General features: G+C 35.4%; 1 protein-coding gene across 6 annotated transcripts in view; it reads right to left on the bottom strand.

Moving 5' to 3' along the window:
- The window catches only part of GRIA4 (glutamate ionotropic receptor AMPA type subunit 4), a 367,574-nt gene that overhangs the window by 203,821 nt on the left and 140,921 nt on the right, over positions 1–22,832 (bottom strand). For all 6 annotated transcript variants that reach the window (XR_002730888.3, XM_023208149.2, XM_023208148.3 and 3 more), the window contains one exon: positions 21,939–22,178. Coding sequence is in view for 5 of the 6 variants with exons in the window: in XM_023208149.2 (XP_023063917.1) it covers positions 21,939–22,178 (240 nt within the window). In the remaining variant the exon portion in view is untranslated. The remainder of the gene's footprint in view (positions 1–21,938; positions 22,179–22,832) is intronic.

The following is a 22,832-nucleotide window of genomic DNA, read 5'->3' as shown; positions in this document are numbered from 1 at the left end:
AAGGCAGAAAACATGCAATACTGAACATAATCATAGGAGCATAATGTTTCAAAAAATAGTGCAAAATAGCATTTGGACAAAGGAAGGTTAATATTTGAAGAGGTTAAATTCTGTAGAATGGGCATTGATAGAACTAGAATGGCAAAGGATTAAGGAGTAAAGATGCAGAAAAAGCTTTGTAGAGTATGCTTTCAATGAATATGGCAATGAAAAACCTAGCAGAGCAGCTTAAGAGAGTACAGGTTATAGAGGATATTTGATTGTTCATAGGTTGGGGAAATTTTGGATATGTATAGTCATGTGTATAGACGGAGGAGGAGGAGAAACTTAAGGTTAAGGAGGGAGTACAGATAATTAAAGAAAAGCATCTTCGAGTATGAATGAAAACATGGGCTCATTTGGAGAGTCAGCCTTGGATGAAGGGAATAATTTTTTCTTGATGGCACGAAGAACACAAGAGAAAATGGATGGACGAGTGTTCGGAGCATTTTGATGTTTTTAGAACACTGAAGGGCTCATGTTAAATGGTCTTAGTAAAGGCAGGCTAATCTGTAGAGAATTAAAAGGGTAGAGAAAGTCCAGCTTGATATTTGTGAAAATTGGAAAAATTTTTAGAATATGGGCTTTGGGGAAAAGTAGTAGGTTTTAACTTGGGATAAGTAGAAGAATTGTTCAGAAGAAATGAGGGTCTCAGTCAGTGCGGAATGGAACAAAGTGATCCCGTTTTATGCTTTTCTCCAGAACTACTTGGCAACTGGAAAATAGGAGGAAATTGGATGATTTGGTTTATTTAAAACTAATGTTAAATGGGAGGATATTCTTAAACCATATATTGAAATGCTTAAAATAAATTTTGCGTTTATTTTGGGTGAGTGAAGTGGAAGGCTGAGAAAGTTTGACCAAGCATCCAAACTTATTTAACTTACACAAACATGTTGAGAAACTAAGAAAGAAAATATATAGTTTGACAAAAATATGCACCATAAACGGAAAAAGATATTGACCAACACATTTCTTATATTAAACATGAGGCTCTTAAGAAGGAATTTTCTTTCCTTGTAAAATTACAAAATTCTACAGAGTTAAACAACCAAATAAAAATTTACCCACAAATAAAGTCTGTTTTCAAACTGGGGACATTAGAATACAAACAAGGTGTCACCACAGGTGAAACTCTCCTTGCCTCATGATATTAGAGTAACTATAAAGTTGAATAGTAAATTAGAGCACTTGATCAGCCATACTCTATGTATGTGTCACTTAAACACACCAAAAAAGTAATATAAAGGATATATTATGACATAATGAAAATGTAGCGTTGGCATTGTTACTAGCACCTTTAGTACATATGGAAATATACAGTAGGTGTAGAGATCCATGAGTTAAAGTAACTAGTAGTTTGTAACTTGTTTCTGTTTTTTAAGTTAAATTAGGGGAAAAATATCTCTAAAATAAGATTTGGCTCCAAATCCAAATGATAAACTTTGACTAAAGCCAGCCTATTTTGATGAATCATATAATTGATGCCTTCTTAGCATTTACATATGTGGGTTTTACTATGCTCATTTTCACTTGTTCATGTGTTGTGCTGTGACTTTCCTGGTTACTTTTTCTTGCCTGCAGACTCTTCCCACCTCCAGTTCATCCTCCATACTGCTTTAGTGTTATAATTCTGAAAGATGAACTTTTGTCCTGTCACTATGGGTACTTTAAAATAACTCTTGGTACTCCCTCTCCCTCATCTAGAGCACAGAATTCAAATTTTCAGTTGGGATATTCACAATCTGACATTATCTGTTCTCAGCTGTCTCAAACAAATTTGTCAGCCCCATTCTCTCTCAAAGTATTCTCTATTCCACTCCCTCTCTGCTTGAGCCATACTGAGTTACTTACCATTTGCATAATATATCATACTCATGGGTACACTGTTCTCTCTATGAAACACCCTTTTTCCTCCACATCATCTGGAAATCTCAGTCTTTAAAATCTACTCAGCCCAAATATTACCATTTCTGAAGCCTCCCCTGACGAAACAAAATGATTTGCCTTCTCTGTAACTCTGCACAGTCTTGCATGTGCCTCAATGAGAACACAGTTTACATTGCAGTATGGTTATCTTTACAGAAGCCTGCCATTTCATTTTACCTAACTTTAACCAAACACCAATTATATGCCAGTCATTGTTCCAGGTCTGGAGAGCCAGACCAAGACCTAGTCTTTGACCCTTGCCTCATGCCTCATAATTCTCTTACTAGAATTCAAACTTCTCAAGTTACTGAGCCTGTGCCCCAGAAAATGTGGACTACTTGCCATGAATGTTGATCCTCACCTTTTCACCTCTTCTACTCTACTCTTTCAACTTCCTCTCCCTGGAATGCCTTTCCTTTCTTCTCATTGAAAGGCTATATTAAGTCTTAGGTATTAATTCAAATTCTACCTCCTACTTGGAACCGTAGTCTCAAATCTGATATGGGGTCTTCTTTGTTTGAATTCTAACATTTTTTTGTACTTCCTGTATGTTACTTACTTAGTATGCTTAACATTCATGAGATTTGTGTTCTGTTTTCTTTTTGTTAAGTCTATAGTTTATATATGGATTTTTCCCAAAATGGTATACATAGCAAATAATCCATGGACATTTGTTTAATCCAATAGAACAGCTTAACTCATAGTAGGAAGGCCCTCACCCCCCTTTCCCAAAACATCACTTATTCATACTGATTCACATAAGCCATCTGCTAATAGAAAAGTAGCAGGTGTGTTCTATTTGTGAAAAGGTACTGAGTATAATTTATTTCTTCTCTTTTTTTGAAAGATTTTTTTACATGAAAACTGAAGCAATGCTTTGACTTCCCCGACTTGAAATATGTAGCTGCTGATTGTTGTTGATTTCATCCTCAAGTGATTGTTTCTTGATGTAACTGCCTGATTTTATCACTTTATTTTCTCCAGTTTTTAAACCAAATCTTAATTTTTAAGCCTACTAATGCTACTGTTTTTATGCCAATATCATCCTTTATTCATACACAGATGATTTTTTTTAGAAGACAACTTTGTTTTTCTTCAATAAAAATGCATTTAGAAGAAAATTGGCACATGCATATGTTTTACTTTCAGTATTAAACTTGGCATTACCTCCTGGGGCTGGCATTCCCTACTATGCTTGCCTTGTCATCTGCCATTATGTGCTCTCATAGTACAGCCAACACCTGTGACCACACAAAAGACCATACACAGCAGCTGCAGGACTCAGATGTCCATGCTGAAATAAATTTCTAAAGCTGAAATATTTGGATCTGTGACTGGTTCTCTTTTCTTTTATCCTTTCAGGAACTGTTGGGACTGTCCAGTGTTGTATAGTGTTATGTGTTAACTGTCTGGGACCTGCTTACTCTACTATTTTCTTTGGTTGACTGTGATTCAAATTAAAGGGAGAGATCCTCATCGGCAGCATAATGTTGTGGTTAAGGGCACAGATTTTTAATCCAAACTGCCTGCACTTGAAGCCTGGATCTGCCACTCCCTGTGTAATGTTGGATGAGTTTTTTTAACCTCTATGGGTCCCAGTTTTCTCATCTGAAAAACGGAAATAATACCACCTACCTCATTAGAATGCTACAAAGATTAAAATCATTTATATGTGTAAAACTTTTAAAACTATACTGCACATTGGAAATACTATATAAGTGTTTGCTATTATTATGAGATTATAAATTCTTGAAGAACCTCGAATATTACTTAAAAGCAACTTTTTCATAATATCTATGATCAGTCTTTTTCCCTGCTCAGTTTTTTTATTTCTGTTTGCATTTTTGTGGCATATGATTCTTATTTCTCCAAAACATGCATAAGGGGTCATCAAACCATACTGGGCTAAACCTGGTAAACAAAACATTCTAGAGATTTCCCTTCCTTTTTAGGCATCTTTTAATAACATAATAGACACTTCTTATATGGTAACTAATTGTTGTTAAATGCTAAAATAAAACATACATATTTTCCTTGTTCAAGTATAGACAACTTAGTAAATGACAAAAATTCAGATACTCCATGAATTCCATGCATATCCTAGGGACCAAGCATTCCTGATTATTAATTAGCGGGCCGCAGGAGCTCCTGACCACTTTCCCCTGTAACTATTCAGGGATCGCACATGCTCCAGTCCTTTGCTGCTTTCATCACTATTGTTCCCCATTTTTTAATTCACTTATCAAATTTTATTTCACAAAGATATATGAAACACTTCCTATGTGACAGTTTCAATTCTAGATCCTGAGAATACAGCAGCAAATAAACAAATCAAATGTCTTGTTGTAACAGAGCCTACCTTAAATAAGTGAAGTGTAATAGAATATAAGGAGATAAAATATGCTACAGGTAAGAATAAAGCAAGAAAGGACAGTAGGGAATATCAGGATGGAGAATGGTGGTGGTCAGAGAGGGCCACATTGAGAAGGTAACATTAAGCAGTCTTGGAGGGGAAGCAGTGAGGTCTTCTTACACGTGTGGCAAGAGTATTCCAGGCAGAGCAAAGAGCATGCACAAAGGCTGTGGGATAGGGTATTCCTGGTTTGCCATCATAAGAACTTTGATTTTACACTGCATAAGCTAGGAAGCTACTGGACAGCTTCAAGCAGAAGGGTAATTTGACGGTCAATGAGTAACTTGCTAACAATCCAGCTTAAAGATGATGGTGCCTCTACCTTTAGTTCACTTCTTAATTGAATTAGTAGATGTGTAAGTTGTCAAACAAAACTAAGCCGTATACACAGACCCAGTCAAGATTTTAGAAATAAGTCTAAACTCATTCTAAAGTTAAAAAGTAATGTTACTACATTGCAATTATTCCAAATTTAATGTCCAAAGCTCATATCGATAACACAGAATGTAAGGTAGTAAAAAACAAAACAAAAATTATGACTTGAGTTAAGTGAAAATCCATTACTTTATGCAGAGATTTACTTCAACTACCATGCATAGATAAATAGTAGAAAATTCTAAATGCTTGAGATGACTTTGGGGAATAGTTTTCTTCATAGTCATTATCTCTTATATGAAAGCAAACAATTGATATTCAGCATAATCCCTAGTTTGATATTTCACACCAGTGACTTTGATCAGGCTTGCAATTCCATGGTAGCCTGAAAAATGGGAAATACCATTCTTTAAATAGAAAGGCTTGAGTTCTATTTATCCAGTAATTGAAAGCAATATTTAATCATTATTGTTAAAGATATGAAAACTAAGGCTTTGTTAGGTCTAGTGTAAATACCTACATTTATATTATGGATTTATAGTACTGTTTCCATGGCATCCATAGTCACCACCTTGCATAAATCCTGAAAAACTTTACATATGTTTATTGAGTTGCTTTTATGAATAGTTTTGAAAAGGTACTTTCATACTATGCAAATTTCATTTTCTTAGTAATGAAACACAAACCTAATTATCTTTTTCACATAAGACAATTCTATTGAAGTAATCATTTTTTCAATGAAGGTTTTAAGTTAAGGGTTGGCAAGCTCCTCTATGTTAGGAGCTAGCCAGCTAGAAAATACTACAGGCTGTACTATAACTGTTGCAACTACTCAATACTGCTGTAGAAGTGGGAAAGTAGTCATAAAAAAAATGTAAATAAATGAGCATGGCTCTGCTCCAATAAAACTTTATTTACAAAAAATGCTGTTGGGCAGATTTGGTCCACAGGCTGTAGTTTGCTGACCCCTGTTTTAAAGGTTTGGAATGAAAACCTTCAGACCCGGGAAGATTTGAAGTTTATTGATAAACTAGTCATTGTGGGTGCCTGAAGGCACAGCCTCAGACTTGGTACTATCTATGGGCTTCAGCATCATCCATTCCACAGTTGTTTCAACTTAGCTGTTCATTTTCTCATCAGTGATTTCAATATACTGGCATCTGGGCTTCTTCAAACTCACTCACTCCGATTTGCTTAAAGTAGAAGACTCTTAAGTACTTTAACCCTTGCTATTGTTGTTGATGCAGTTCTACTGTTGTTACTGTTTAAAGTGTTACTCTATGTCTTTTTAATCTAAATATCTGTATACAGAATTATAGTTTGGAATAGGAGTATTTCTCTATGTCAGATCAGAAAAACCCTGATTAATTCTGTTCCACTTTATGCTTTATATTAATCTGTACTGAGTTCAGCTACATAATGGCTTTTGCTAAGTTGGGCTGCTGTTTGAATTCACTTTTTGATATTACACTGCATCAATGCTCCCTACCCTCTAAGGGCAAATCTTAGACCCCGTATAGACATACGACTGAAGGCATCATTGGTCATATACTTCTGGTCACATGCTACTTGGCTATAGTAATATCTGCTCCGATGGGTAGTGCTGACCTCATGCTGACAACTACATGTCTTTAATTGGTCTCTTGGATCTAGTAAGGGTAAATATACCTTGTTCCCATGTTTTTAGACAAGAAACAATAATTTCCAGTCTAGGTGTTGCTAAGAGGACTACTTTTTTAAAAAGTAAAAAATTCCCTTTCCACTGCTTTTTTTTTTTTTTTTTCCTGTTTATTTTTATAAACTACCTGCCTTTTCCTGGCTACAGTAATGTGAAGGTAACATAAACAATATGGAAGAACACAACTCACTCTCAAACTTGTCATTCTAGTTCAACAGCCATTTTGACCATTTAAAATCTGCTAACTCTTCAATGTATTATATATAGTTCCTACATAAATCCATACAGATTTCCAGGGTGGGAGTGGGAAGGGGAGTCTCTTTCTAATATAAATTTACTTTAGAAGGGTATTTTTAAGACTGAATAAGCATGTAGACTCTGTGGTTCCTTATACCATTTATTTCATATATAATTGAAAACAGAAATAATGTAATGTAGGTAATGTAAACGTCACAACATGAAATGACTAAAATGATTCAAATAACGAACATGTCAGGTCAAAATGCAAATAGGAATTAACATAATTCATCATGTTTAATATTAAATTACAGAATACTGGCCAACATGGTGAAACCCTGTCTCTAACTCTAAAAACTACAAAAAAATTAGCTGGGTGTGGTAGCGGGCACTTGTAGTCCCAGCTACTCGGGAGGCTGAGGCAGGAGGATGGCTTGAACCTCGGAGGCGGAGGTCGCAGTGAGCTGAGATTGTGCCACTGCATTCCAGCCTGCTGACAGAGTGAGACTCCGTCTCAAAAAAACAAAACAAAAACAAAACAAAACAAAATATTAAATTACAGAAAAAATAATCTCTTAGAATGCATCAGTGACAACATTTCAGTGTTACTTTCAGATTCTATGTACTATTTCTGAATTGTCCTTTCAAGATTGTGTTTGGGTATTTTAAGATACTTACAAATAGAAGTGCTTTTTAAATGAGTCATAGTTCAAATCTTTTTAAAGTGAGAATTGATAGAAATCTTACATACCCGTTGCTAAAATTCATAAGAGCTAAATGGTTCCCAATGAAGTGACAGAGAATAATGTGTACTCACATCAAATACCCATGGCATGGAATCCTTTTTTGGCAGGGTATCATCTGGAAAGGATGCAAAAGGTCCAGAGAGGAATGTCTCTCACAAAATTCTTTCATCTGCCTTCCAAAGGGCAATGACAGAAGGCTGTACAGATAGGAGTTAAGCTGTTTTTCTTTTGTAGAGAATGCTTATTTGTTATGATCTTAACCTGGCGTCTATCAAAACAGAATGAAACCCTTAAAAGAAACCTTGGAAAAGGGTAAGGATGTAGTCTTTTTTATGTTTATGACTCCTGTCTTAAGATACTAAAATCTTTGCATTTGTTACCAGAGGGTAGACATTATCATATGAAGGAAAAAAACAATAAAAATCTTTAGGGCTATCGTGGTCAGTTCAATCGATCTTTTCTATTCTGCCATGAATAGCTGAGTCGATTTACATTACAGACTTACAAAAAAATAGCTTAAATAAATACACAGTGGTACAGAGCCAACACAGAACCCTAATGAAATCTTAATGAAACACTGTCATCACACCCACACCGCCAACTTCCATGTCCATACGCATCCCATGTGCCAAAGGTTTTAATCAAACCAGACTTCTTATCCTCTGCAAAACTCCATGAACTTTTTCACCTCCTTGCTTTGGTTTGTGCCACTTGCTCTACTTGGAGTGCTCTCTCCTCTCACTCCCATTTCTTCTAGAAAATGATATTTCTTAAGACCCTTCTTTTCCTTCCTCAAACAGTATTACACTCTCTTACACTTTGAACCTAATATTTACCCATGCTATATTTTTATTTTGTATCTCTTACTCAACTTAGTTTAGCACCATGTATAAACTAACCAAGCACTGAAACATGACTCCTCAATATGATTCAACAATCGCATCTCTGTCATTGACCTCTGAAACCTCTTTACACAATTTTGCGATTGTATAATCTGTTAAGATGCATTAAACAGTTGATCTATGTATTAGCCTGTTTTCATGCTGCTAATAAAGACGTACCCCAGACTGGGTAATTTGTAAAGGAAAGGGGTTTAATTGACTCACAGTTCCACATGGCTGGAGAGGCCTCACAATCATCGCAGAAGAGCAAGGGACGTCTTGCATGGCAGGAGGCTAGAGCGCATGTGCAGGGGAACTTCCCTTTATAAAACTATCAAGTCTCGCGAGACTTATTCACTATCTAAGAACAGCACAGGGAAAACCCATCCCCATGATTCAAACCAGGTCCCTTCCATGACATGAGAGGCTTATTAAAATTCAAGGTGAGATTTGGGTGGGGACACAAAGCCAAACCATATCAATCTATGACACACAAAAAGATGCTCAAAACAAACAAAAACATCAGTGGCAAGTAAATATTTCCAAAACAGATAACTACTATAAAGGATAGAGATTTGGCTAATGTTGTGCAGGGTTAGAAGGATATTCTAATCACTCATTAATTAGAGGCAAAACCATTGAGAAAACAATTGTCAGAAACGTTATTACCTGACTCTAAACAAAAATGTATCAATTTATAGTTTAACTATTAAGACTTCTCAGGCCGGGTGTGGTGGCTCAGGCCTGTAATCCTAGCACTTTGGGAGGCCGAGGCGGGCAGATCACTTGAGATCAGGAGTTCTAGACCAGCCTAGCCAACATGGTGAAACCTCGATTCTACTAAAAATGCAAAAATTAGCCAGGCATGGTGGCGGGTGCCTGTAATCCCAGTTACTCTGGAGGCTGAGGCATGAGAATTGCCTAAACCCGGGAGGCAGAGGTTGCAGTGAGCCGAGATCACACAACTGCACTTCAGCCTGGGCAATCGAGTGAAGCTGAGTCTCAAAAAAAAAAAAAAAAAATTAAGACTTCTCAAAAGATTATGAGCAAAGGGTATCTTTGGGGTTGTGTATGTGCTCACACATGGGTAGTAACACTATCCATATAATTAGGAAATTGCTTCTAACACATTAGTGAATTTTCAATTAACACAGGTTAACCTTTTAAATAATCACACAATATTGAAAGAATGTAGCATTCTTTTATGGAAATCTGTACACATATTGAAAACTATTGCTGATGGGCAAAATCTGGCCCACCGCCTGTCTTTATATAAAATGTAAACTATGAATGGTTTTTACATTTCTTAATGTTTGGGGCAGCCGAGTGGGACAAAACAAGAGTAGCATTTTTTCACACATAAATATTATTTGGAATTCAAATTTTAGTACTGATAAATAGAGTTTCATCAGAACACAGGCCTTTTCATTTATTTATGTGTTGTCAGTGGCTACTTTTCACTGCCACGTTGGAGTTGAGTTGAAATGGGTTGAGAGAGGCAGTTGAGTCCTAGCTCTGTCACTGACAGCTATGTGAGTTTGGGCAAATTATTTAAACTCTCCAAGTGCTTAAACTCAAGAATAATACAAGATAATAATTATATTCTCCTTTAAAGTTTTTGGAAAATTAAATATGTTAACAGATATAATAAAGTACTTAGTGCGTAATGGCAGTTGTGGCACCTAAAAGATATGCCTAAAGCATAAGGATGCAGGAAAATTGAAAATAAAAATTGTCAAAAGATACGCTTTTGACAAATATGAGCCAAAAGAAAACTTCTATGTTAGTAGAAGAAAAAACAGACCTCAATACAAAAGCATGACAAATGAGAGAGGCGTTCATTACCTAATCTAAAAATGGTTCAATTTACCTGGAAGATGCTAAAAATTCCAAAATATTTTATATCAAAGTATATCTCATACTAAGTAAAAAATTATAGAATTAGAGTAAGAAATTGACAAATGTGACCAAGATGGGAGATTTCCTTGTACTTTTCTCAGTTAGCTCAAGCAGTCAGAAATTTAATAAAGACGCGGAATATTTGAACAAATGTAACCTCTGACATAGGTCTTGCACTGTATTTCAAACTTAATAGTGCATTCTGATTATATAGAACCTTGCAGCTAAAAATCAGAAATAAATATTCTTCTAAAGCCCTATGAAATATTGTTAAAATTGAGCATGTACTCGAATGTGAAAAAAAATCCCAAAGGGTTTCAAAGGATTAATATCAGAGAACACGTTTTCTGGCCAGAATCTATTGAGTACTTCACAACAATGCACGCTATGTACCTTAACAAACATGGCAGAAAGAGAAGTGAAAAAAAGACATGAATAGGCCTTAGAATCATGAAAGAAATCAAAGCATTGGTTAAAAAGCGTTTACAGAGCTTATGCACAAATATTTTAAGGCGTAGTCTACTGAACTTTTGAGAAGAAACTAATTTAAACATTATGTAAACACATCCAGAAAACAGAAAAGTATGTCATATTCTGCATCATATTCTAGAAAGTCAAGATAACCTTGCTACAAAATTGTCAAGTACATTGGGATAAATATAAATTATAGATCACTAAGGAACAACATTCCAAGAAAAAATTATTAGCAGATAGTTCACTGTGGCAAGAAGTTGGATTTAAGGAGGGCAGTACTGGGGCCAAGGAGAAAAGCTGGTTGTTGTGGGAGAGTGAAGAGTCCCTGAACAAGGGAAGCAGTAGTTAGAATGCAGAGGAGGAAATGCATTTAGCATATTTTTGGGTGATAGACATTTGGCAGGATTAATGATTGGTTAGATATGATTGCATGAAGGGAAAACATGCAGTAAAGAAGGCTCCTGTATTTCTAGCATGTGTCACCCTCTAGGTTAGAAAATGAACCAAAAGAAGCAAGGAAGCAGTGAACCAAAAGAAGCATTAATTCACTCTTGAAATAATGAGTTTTGAGATACAAATGGGATATTTAACAGTTACTAGGTAAATGAGTCTGGCTCAGGGGAGAGGAATGAGTTCTAAATATAGATCTTGAAGTCATTGTTATATAAGTGGAATTGAGACCATATGATTTGTTCATTCATATTTATTAAGTGTGACTGTATGGGGCACCATTCTTGTTCAAGGAGCAAGACAGAGTCCCTATTGTGATAAATCTTAAAGAGCCTGATGATGAAGATATAATTAAACATATAGTTAGAATAAAGTGTTTGACAGAGATAATATAGATGCTATGGGAATGCACAGGAGGGGATTTAACTCACTTGAAGGTAAATGTGTGGAAGGAGGCTTCCACTGGAAGTTATGCTCAGACCCAAATGGTGAATAAGAGTTACCCAAGAAAAAGGTTGAAGGAATGACATTTGCAAAGCTGTCAAGGCAAGAGAAAGAACTTAGTGTGCACAAATCTTTGGAAAAACCATTTTCTCTGGATGTTGGTATTTCAGGGGAAGTGGACTCTGAAATGAGATGGAAGAAACAATCAGGAGACAGATTGTGGAGCATCTTTTAAATTTGGACCTCATATGAAGAGTAATGAGAACTCATGAAATCATTCTAATTAAGAATGTGACATATGTAGTTTGTATTGAAGAAGTTTACAGAGTCAAAATAGCCGAGGACAGAACCCAAGTAAATGTCAGCATTTTAGGGGCAATTAGAGCAAGGGATGTCTATGAAGGAAAAAGAAAATAAGCTATCACAAATTTATATTTTGATTTGTTTTTTCATGAATTTAGCAGTAGTAATCAGAAATGTGCATGAAGGTTTAAATCTTATAATATAAAATATTAACCAAACACCTTGATTCATGATCAAGGATATGAAAATGACAAATATTTATTAGTTTAAGAATAGATTAATAACATATTAATGATGATGGTAATAAAAGAATAATAGTTATAACTTAATATAATAATGCCAGGAACTTATAAGGACTTTATATAAAACACATAGCGACCCAGTAGATTTGATTATTAATGCTATTTTTTCAGTCTAGAAAGCTGAGATTTCATGATGTTAGGGAAATTATCCAAGGTCAAACATGTAATAAGCTGTAAAGCTGGTATTTGAATTCAGGCACTTAACATCACAATATTGTGACTGTCCTCTACTGACAACATCTGTGCTATAGAACTGAAAATTTCTATTTGATATAAAATAGAAAATTTCCATTTAACAATCAAAATATTGGCAGGTATGTCACAAGTCCAACTATAAGGAATTTATACATTGTATCTGAGAACTCTCTTCCTCTGCAACAAATAGGAAGTTACTACTTTTCCATAGTTCTGATACAATACCTGTTATAACATGATGAATAAATTATAAAGCATATCTGTTAAGTAAACCATACTTTTGACATAGATTTCGTACTGCATTTCAACCTTAATTGTACATTATCATTTGTATACATTTGTTTCTTTTTTGTAGTAAACGGGAAAATTCATTGAGGCAATTTTTCTTGAGGCAAGGTGTTCCATCAGAGCTTTCAAAAGATCTTTTCCTCCATACCTTCAGATAAATGACATTTAAAAAATATATTGTCAGGAAATCATAATTCATTTGCAAATTTATTGCTTTAAGGAAGTTGTGGGTCACTGAAAACATGGAACCAGTAAGAAAACCTACACAGCCTTATTTTCATATAAGAAAATTGCTGAACTATTATAACCACATTTCATCAGTCTAAAGATTTTTAAGGAACATGTTCTCTTTCCTTAGTCCTCGAACATGGTTGACTAACTCAACTGAAAATTTCTGCATATGCTCAGGGCTCTATAAAAGCAAAAAAAAAAAAAAAAAAAAAAAAATAAGCAATGGGGGTCTCCCTCTGTCACCCAGGCTGAAATGCAGTGGTCCAATCATAGCTCATTGCAGCCTTGAACTCCTGGGTTAAGAGATCCTCCCAGCTCAGTCTCCAGAGGATCTAGGACTACAGGTGCACACCACCATGTTCAGCTAGTTTTTATATTGTTTGTAGAGACAGGGTCTTGCTATGTTGTCCAGGTTAGTCCTAAACTGCTGGCCTTGAGTGATCCTCCCACTTTGTCCTCCTAAAGTATCAGAATTACATGCGAGAGCCACCAGACGCAGCCAAAAAATTTTTTATACAATTTTATTATTTCAAAAAATTCATTAAAATAATCACTATGGGAAAAAATCAGAACTTTTGTAATCTGTTTGTTGGAATTTTGAATTTCCATGGAGTAGGGCACCATCACCTTTCCAGTGAGCAGGGCCTCCAGAGGTCTTATTCAGATCTGCTCTCACCTCATATTCAGTGCCTGAATACTGACAATGGGAAGGAATCAGGAAAGGAAGAACAGCACCTAGTTGATGTGTCAGTCAACAGTGTGTGTCCAGAACCTAGTAAGTGATGACAACGAAACTGACCCAGTATAAATATTCATGGAGGACTGCATATTTATGTCCCTGCCATCTCATTCAGGCCTCTTTAACCCTTCGAATGAACTCCTGGCACCTGGAAACCCTCTGCAGGCTTCTGTATTTCATCTCTACGATTTCTGCATTCTGTCAACCCACTGTTTATTTTGCTGCTAGTTGCTCTGCTCTCTTCTTCATTTGACTACCCTTGTTTTAGTTTCATCTCAATATTATTTGCTCAGCACCCCTGTTCTGATTCATTCACCTTGTTAGATTTCAGTACTCCTTCAGGATGACTTCCAGCATCTGCCCTCAAATCCTTCACTCTGTAACTAGGGACAGTGGGAGGTGAGGGGTAGGCACTCCCTTTGCCTCTTCTCACCAAGGAAAAGGAGCCGGACACATAACCCTCTTTATAAAGACAGCCATTTATGTGCCTTTATCCCATTCACTCACCCCTTAGTTCATTTCTCCACTTTCTAATCCTAAGTAGTAACAGCTCGTGGAATCTGGGTTAATGAAGGCAAGTAATAAGTGTTGCGGTGACTCCAAAGGAGATGCTCTGAAGAGAGTTGAACTCCCTTGCCTGATTCTGATTGTTATTTCTCCCTCAGTTACAAGTGAGAATCTTCATAGGAAGCTCAATTGTTATTTTTATACTTGTATCTCCTTTTGCTCTCCCACTGGCCTGGCTCCAGCAGGAAGGCAGGAATGTATGCTCCAAAGACACAGTTAGCTGTTCTTCTCCTGCTGGAATGGATGATCCTCATACTTGGTAGTTGGCAACAGGTAAATACTGACTGTCAGTCTGGCTATAAATGTAATAAGAGTTTGTAAGCAAGTATATTTGGATGACTGATAAAAATTATTCTAAATCCTGATGAGACTTTTTTTCCAGAGTCTTCATAAAAGATTTACAAAAAGGAAACTCCTCTTCATCCCAGTGACGGTTTTAGACTTGAAGTTTTGTTTTGTTTTGTTTTGTGTTTTTTTTTTGGGGGCAGGGGGCATTTGTTAGGAAATACGTTTTTTCCCTGAGTTGTTAAAACGGGGTTTAGTACTGTCAAATATTAAAGATAAATCTCTTCTTGGGATCATATGAGCTTGGAACCTGACAGATTCTTACTTTTTCTAAAGTTATATGTAAACTAACTCTTTTGCTATTCTAGTTTTGCTTTTAACAAGAAAAAATGAACCATGGGAATTTTAAGAAGTAAAATCAGTGGTAGATTTGTGTTGATGGAATGTGGTAATTAGGAATCAGAGATGGGGAGAAATTAGGAAAAGAATGGTGCTTGTGATCTGCAGTCCAGACACTGAACATTTTTCTGTGGATGGCTCCCAATCCACTTGACAGGTATACAGTTACCCCTGACCTTCCCGATTCTACCTCTATCTGAAAGACATTTTTAAAAAGCAGTTGGTATCTGTAATTTTAATTCGTTGTGAACTGATGTCAATATGCTGTATTCCTTGGAGACATCTGCTTTGTCATCCTCCTATATTACTTATGAATTAGGGTTTAAGGGTTTTGAGGCATCTTATTAGTCTCCAGAGAAACAGAAGCAATAGAATATATACAGATACATACAGAGAGATTTATTATAAGAAATTGGCTCATGCAGTTATGGAGACTGAGAAATCCAATAATCAGTAGGATCAGTAGAACCAGTGGTGAAGTTTTAGTCTAAGCCTGAAAGCCTAAGAACCAGAGGAGCCAATGACATAAGTCTTAGTCCCTAAGTCCTAAGGACTGAAATTCAGAGGATGGATGGCATAAGTACCAGTCCGAGTCCAGAGGCCTGAAAACCAAGAGCACCAATGTCCAAGGGCAGAAGATGGAAGATCCAGCTCAAGCACAGAGGACAAATTTACCCTTCCACCGAATTTTTGTTCTATTTAGGCCTTCGATGGATTGGCTCATGCCCACCTTCACTAGTAAGAACTATCTGCTCTACTCAGTCTACCACTTCAAGTATTGAGCTCTGCTGGAGGCAACCTCACAGATACATTCAGAAATAATGTTTTGCTAGCTACCTAGGTATCCCTTAGCTCAGTCAAGTTGAAACATAAAATAAACTATTGCAGCATCCATATCTGGTAAAAGAGAAGGACAGACGTTCCCAGTAAGCCTGAAATCATCTTGCCTAGCTACTCATTACGCTAGGTTCCTAAGGAAGGAGGAGAAAATGGGAAAGAATAAAAGAATATTTCTTATTGTAATGCAATAACAAAATGGAGGAGAAGAGTATTGGAGTCGAGAACCCAAAAGTAAAATAGGAGAGTTCCCTGGAGTGATTTATAGAGACTTATTTTGGAGGGAATTAAAGGTATGTCATTTAAAGGTGTTTCATGCCTCTTACTCGTCATTTGCTCCTTTTTGTGGTACCTGAATCTCAACTTTTTTTTTTTTTTTTTTGCAAGAGGATTAAAGGCAGTTTAAAAATAAAAGACATACATATACTAAAAACCAAAAAGTAGAAATAAAATAAACATACTACTGTTTCCATCCCCTCATCACCTCTTGCATTGGCTTTAGCAGGCAATAGCAGCATATGCATATTATACCACCCAGGACATTGTTTCCCAGGTTTCTGAAAATATGTTATGCAGTATGTAGAATATAATTTTGTAAAAAAAAAAAAATGCTAACAAGAAACAAAACAGACCAAAGGGAACGAGCCAAAGGAAAATTTTCTGCTCTATGCTTTGCCAAATATATCTCTCCTGGGAACAATTTACATAATATTACAAAATTTATTGAGATATTGGATACAAGATATTTAGGAACCTCTAAAATAATACCACAAACTTCCATAGCAGTAATGTGAGCAAAACATTGAGCATTAAGCATTAAAGAGAGTCAGGATTATGTAAAACGAGGTCATTGTCAGCCATTGCAGAATCTGGATGTGAGATCAAAATTGCTGGCCCTCGTAACATCTTTGAAAAATACCAGCAACGGTCACTAGAAATTTAAAAAATGTTAGTATTCTGCTCATATCTCCCTCAATCGTAAATTCATCTTGTTACCTGGGGTGTTAGGAATGGCCATAAACCCATGATAAACATTTAAAAATCTGGACAACACACACAAGTAAAAAGTATACTCCTTTATTTCAAATGGGAAAATAGCCATTGCTTATATTAAACATATTTAAATTGATATCTTTTCCGCTCGAGGAATTGACATCACATTAATTTGGCTTGAAAAAAAGTAAAGGTTTTCTATTACCAGAAAAACTGATTTTTAAAACATTTTCTATATATTTTGTTTAATTAGGTCTAAATCAAAAGTGTTATCTTTCAACCTGCTCAACATTTTTTTTGTGATAAGAAAATTGCATTTAATTCAAGTAATACCTATCCCAGTCAGTTTTTCATTTTGGCTGTTCTGTTAGCTATTTGATCTATTAAAATATGACACCATTAATAAAAAATGAATTACATCATTAGTTATTAAGGCCTTAAAATTGTTTGATACCTATTGTCAAGCACTTCACTAGATTAATTCACTAATTCAATTAATATCCATAGCAAGCCTCTCAGGGGTTACTATGCTAGGCAAAACAAGGTATAAATATAAGAAAAAACAGTGATTACTAGAGAAACACAATTCTGGGGAAGAAAAGATATGTAAACGTATACACAACACCATGTGAAAATTATTAGCAAAAGTGTTATGTGCTGAGTGCTCACTAAGTTCTTTTCTTCTGTAGTAAATTATGAGTCAATAAGAGATTTAAAAATTTCACTCATAGTGAAATGTATTATTTCATATGAGCTCACTGGTTAGATGTGTTGTGCTGTCTGGTATAGTAGTCATGAACCAAATGTGGCTATTTAAATTTAAAAATTTTTAAATTGAATAAAACTAAAAATTCAGTTTCTTAGTTGTATGTCACATTTTAAACCTACAATAGCTTCATGTGGTAGAGATAATCACACTTGATAACTCAGATTACAGAACAATTCCATCATCACAGAAAGGTCTCTTGGCCAGTATGAGTATGGTGGGACTAGTTTACTTATCAACTGAAAGATCTTATTAAAGTTTATAGTTAAGTGATTTTCCTAATTGTTTTTCCTGAAAGAGGCAATGATCTTTTTGGAAAGCAGTTGTGTTCCAAATTAAGATTTTAAAATATTAAGCTATATGTCAAAAGCAAGTTTCTGGTGTTAAATAGAGTGTTGTATGCTATTTCCTAATGAAGTCATAGCACCGAACTTCATTCACTTTCATTACTGTCTTGCTCATCATTGAATTCTCAGTACCTACTAAAGTGTCCAATACAGATAAATTGAAAAATAAATATTTATTGAAGGTTGAATGAATAAATTAATAAATGAACAAATGCTTTTTTTTTCTCCTTTGAGAGGTAGTCAAATGAAAAGAAGTAGGTTTTCCTGCTGATAAGATCAGGTATGCCATGTGCTATCTTTCTGTTGCTGTTCACCATTTTCAGGTAGGGAATAGAATATTTGAATTAAAAAATAGAAGGAAATATTAAAGATAATTTGAAAAGATCTTAAAGATAATGCAGTTAATGTTTTTTAAAAGCAGATACAGCCAAAAGTACAACATAGGCAAGTTCATACAGCTAATTAGTAGCAGATCACAGGACTTCTATCATAGCAAATAGAGGATCATTCCTTTAATTGCCATAATTCAACATAAAAACACTACTCCAAGGTATGATAGAGTCAGCTCTTGTATTTTGAGAGAGTGTTTTGGCAGTGTCGGGATTAAGATATCAGAATGACTGTGTGGCCCAACGACACACCTTATTCCAAAATATGGATTCATGATACATCAGAAAATAGTGTTCCACTCAAGTTGGTAAAGAAATTCAGTCATTAAGCCAGTTATTTAAAACGGAAAAAAATGTTTAGATAATCAGTTCATGATAACAGTACAGGAGGAAAGAAAAGTACTAAGATATACCAAAAAGTATCAAAATAAATAAGATAGTACTTTACATATATCTTATCTCTTTACACTTGGATTTTGTATATTACTTTTAAAATATTTTGATTTTAATATTGATGTGTATAATTATTTGAAGTCTTTTTTTCTCTTTATGATGTGAAAATGTGAATTACTCTGGGCTGACTATGTTTATCATGAGCCAATCATCTGTTCATACCTCAGTTGGTGAGAGTGATACATAATTATAAGCACAGTATCGAAGGGGAAATAAATAGAGTTTATGATCTTAAACTTATAAAATGAGCACGACAATTTCTAAGGGAGAAAAAATTTTCCTTCTGCTTTGAGAGTACTCAATTAAGATCAAGAATGTTGGGAAACATGATGTATCATGGAAAGGAAAACCATCTGAACATCAAGAAACAGTCATTTTCCTGACGTGTTATTTTTTGTTCAGGCAATTACTTCTTGAAATAAAGATGTCTGTTTTGAAGTTGAGTTGGATAATGCTAAGAGCTAGTTATTCATTCTGAGGCAACAATTGAAGAGAACTAAGAAATTCTAGAAGTTGTGTCAATTGGGTAGAAGCAGAACAGTTAAATTCTAGGATGACTGTATGCAAAAAGTAGGCTTTGGGCAGAAAGCCAGTAAGTAGGTTAAAGGCTTATAAGACAACACTATTAGAAGAAGTCATGGCTGTACCATGATGAGTTTAAGACTCTACAGGCCGAAAGTTAATGAGACAAAGAGTCTTTAAATAATCACATATATGCCTGCTTATAGTAGAGAAATCTCGTGGTAGGAGGTAATGGGAATGACTCAAGGTTGGAGCATCTGACTTGCTATGCATGAGGAAGGACCTTGGAAAGTATAAATGGATAGAAAAGCAAAGTGCCAACTTAATCCCTGTTCTGTGTCCCCACCAATGCATGAATTATACCTATAACCCTCTCCTTGCCAGAGATGGATTTATACAGGGAGATAAGGAAAAAGTGAGACACAGGTTCCACTGGTATTTCCATGAGAACAAGTTGTAAAATAAGCATCTTCTGTCCAAGGTGGAGAACTAGGATATGCCATAATGAACTACAGGTAGCAACATCTCATCTATACCCTGATATATATTTATTGACATTATGATTCAATTTTCAGTGTCCTGTTGCTCAAGGATTTTTCCAACAGTTAGAAATGAACAGAGGGATTTTTTTTTCTAATGTGTAATTCATCCCCTAGGATGCTTTAGATTGTTAACCAATAACAAATAATAGTAGGCAATATAAGTAGATTCCCATATTTCCAAATGAGAATTAAAGTATGCTGCAACCTTATAGAAAATGTGATGATGATATTAAATTTGCTGAGCTTGTTTCTGTAAGGGAAATTTACCAAGAATACCAATAGAAATGATGTACTAGAAACACTATTGGTATGACATCTTAAATGACACTGTTTGCATCTAATTAAAAATGTAAATTTTAGTAATAAAGATGAATTCTTTTAATGGGTTTTCATCTTTGAATATAGGAGATTATATTTTGGATTCTGGAAGGTGAATTATGTCTTCAAAAGTTTGAAAAAAATATTTTGAAAAGATTTAAGGATATTTATTATCCTTACTCATTTCGTAGATAGAGAAGGCTATTTATTACCCTTACTCATTTCATACATAGAATTCCATTCAAGGATATTCTTAAAATGCTGCCTATTACAACCTTTGTTTTAACTGCTTATCTTTTCATAACTCTTAAACCTCAAGGAAAAAAGGATTGAAGACAGAACCCACAGTTGATCCCCTAATGCTTATTTTTAAATATAATATATTGATATCATTCTAGTCACTAAATAAAAAACATGAAAAACATAAAAATAAAAAAACAAGAACTGCAAAACATGCATGGGCACTCCTTAAGTTGTTCCTCCAGCTGAAAAATAAAGCTATATCAACCACTGAACAAAATGTATGGATTGTTAATAATGCAATATGTGAGTTATTTACCTTGTCTCTCCCACACACAGGTGACATGGGATCACTTATTAATCTTTCAAAACTGGTAAAGTGAAAGGTTGCCAGCAAGCAGAAGTCTTATTGCCAAACCTCTATCATCATTGTCATGGCCCTTCTGTTACTCGCTTAGAGTTTTGTATTTCAAACTCAACATTATGGATCAATTATTTTAATATGTTCCAAAACATTAAGTCATTTGCCTTTGAAGTAAAGTAACATATTTATGTTATCACTGAACCTGAAATATCACAGAAAAAAATTTAAAAGTAGTTATTATGATATATGTATTTAGTCCTCCTCTGTTTCCTGACTTACCATTACTAAAATCCCTGGAATTTCTAGGGACAGAAGATTGTCTGTAGTATGCTAATGAGATAACTGGTGGTTGGGGGTTCTTAGATAGCTCCAAGATGGGAGCTTGTTACCAAAAGACAAAGGCAGGATCAGAGTGTTGGGAATTTTAGTCCCATACACCAACCTCTGGAGAGAAAGAGGGACATGAAAGTTAAGTTGGTCAATGGCCAATGATGTAATCAATTATGCCTACATAATGTAGCTTTCATAGAAACCCAAAGGACAGAGGTAGGAGGGCTTCCAGATAGCTGAACGTGAGGAAATTCCTGGAGGGTGGCTCACCTGGGAAGGGCATGGGAGCCCCACACTCCTTTCCCCACACCTCTCTCCATCCATTTATTCTATTTGTCTGTTCATCTGTATCCTCTGTAATATCCTTTATATGAAGGAGGATATGAAAGTTAAAGTGTTTTTCCTGAGCACTGAGATGCTCTTGCAAATCAATCAAACCCAAGGAGAAGGGTCACGGGAACCCCAAGTTATAGCTGGTTGGCTTCCGAAGTGAAGTTCAGTTTTGTGGGGGACTGAGCCTTCAACCTGTAGGATCTGATGCCAAATAACTCCAGGTAGATAATGTCAGGATTGAATGGAAGTAGATATGTGCTCTGGAGGGTCACTTAGCTGGCGTATGGGAATAACCTCCACACATGTTGGTGACCAGAGGTTACAGAATTGTTTTTGTTGATTGTTGTGTGAGAGCAGGAAAAGCACTTTGGTTTGTTTTTGTTATTCACATAGTTATCTTAACTTCAATGAAGTTACAGAGCATGGTTTGCTAATGAGTAACCTTGTGAATCCGAAACTCGTTTAATTAGAAATTTTTCCCCAGAGTCAAGATAAAAATATACATCAACCATTTTCTGATTTTAGCGATGTTAGAGATCAAAACAATTTGCTAAAAAGCCAAAGTCATATAAGGCCATTTCACATTGAAAATTAGAGTTTTGCTGATACAGATGAAGAAACTGGACTTACCCCTGTCTGTGTCATACAGGAAGACAAAACAGTTCCATTCGTAGTGATCCAGTAGACTCAAGAGTGCTCCTCGTAACGAAGGTCTTAGTTGCAGCACGAACTGGCTCTCCCCCTCAGTAGGGAAACTTGGTGTGATGAGGGAGATATGTAAGGCGCTGCAGAATGAGGTCAAGGTATGTACCGACCTCTTATCATAGAGTCCAAAAATGGCAAATACTCCTCTAGAATACTGGGAACAGACTGAAACAAGAGGAAGAAAACACCACAAACTATTAGCACACTCAAATTGCTGACTTTGAAGTCTACATTCTAGAAGATTAAAAAAAAATAAAAATTACTGAATCATTGGATCTGTCAGGAATATAAGATAAAGAGTAAAAGTGAAGTTTAATTCTTGAGCTTGTACACATTGAGTGAAGCTGATCCGAATTAAAATTCTGCATTAAGACAATTGGATTAAAGGGAAATTTGACTAAAATAAAAAAAATATGGCCTCCAATAATAATGTGACAAATCCTATGCTAGAGAACTTTAGGTGTGACAAATCCAAAATTATTTTCTGCATTTTTTTCTTACATGCAAACATATAATGATATACATTTGAAATTTTTGAGTATTAATTGAAGGAACATTTATAATACCTTTTGCCCTCCTACGTAAACTATAAGTACGTATTTTCTATTCTTGAATTGGATTATAGTTTTCACTCTGCCTAAATTGTTACTTTTTGTTTGCTTGCTGTTGCAATTTCATTTTAATCACAGTCTTAGAGTCTCCTCGAATCATGTTTGAAAACAGACGTTAGGCTGCTAGAAAGTCATTCTTGGCATATCTGAGAGGCTTAGTGAATTGGGGCCAGCTGCACACGTTCTAGGCAGACCAAAAAGTAAAGAT

This window comes from Piliocolobus tephrosceles, chromosome 13 (assembly GCF_002776525.5).
Source record: "Piliocolobus tephrosceles isolate RC106 chromosome 13, ASM277652v3, whole genome shotgun sequence".
Lineage (NCBI taxonomy): Eukaryota > Metazoa > Chordata > Mammalia > Primates > Cercopithecidae > Piliocolobus > Piliocolobus tephrosceles.
This window is presented reverse-complemented; position numbering and strand designations above follow the sequence as displayed.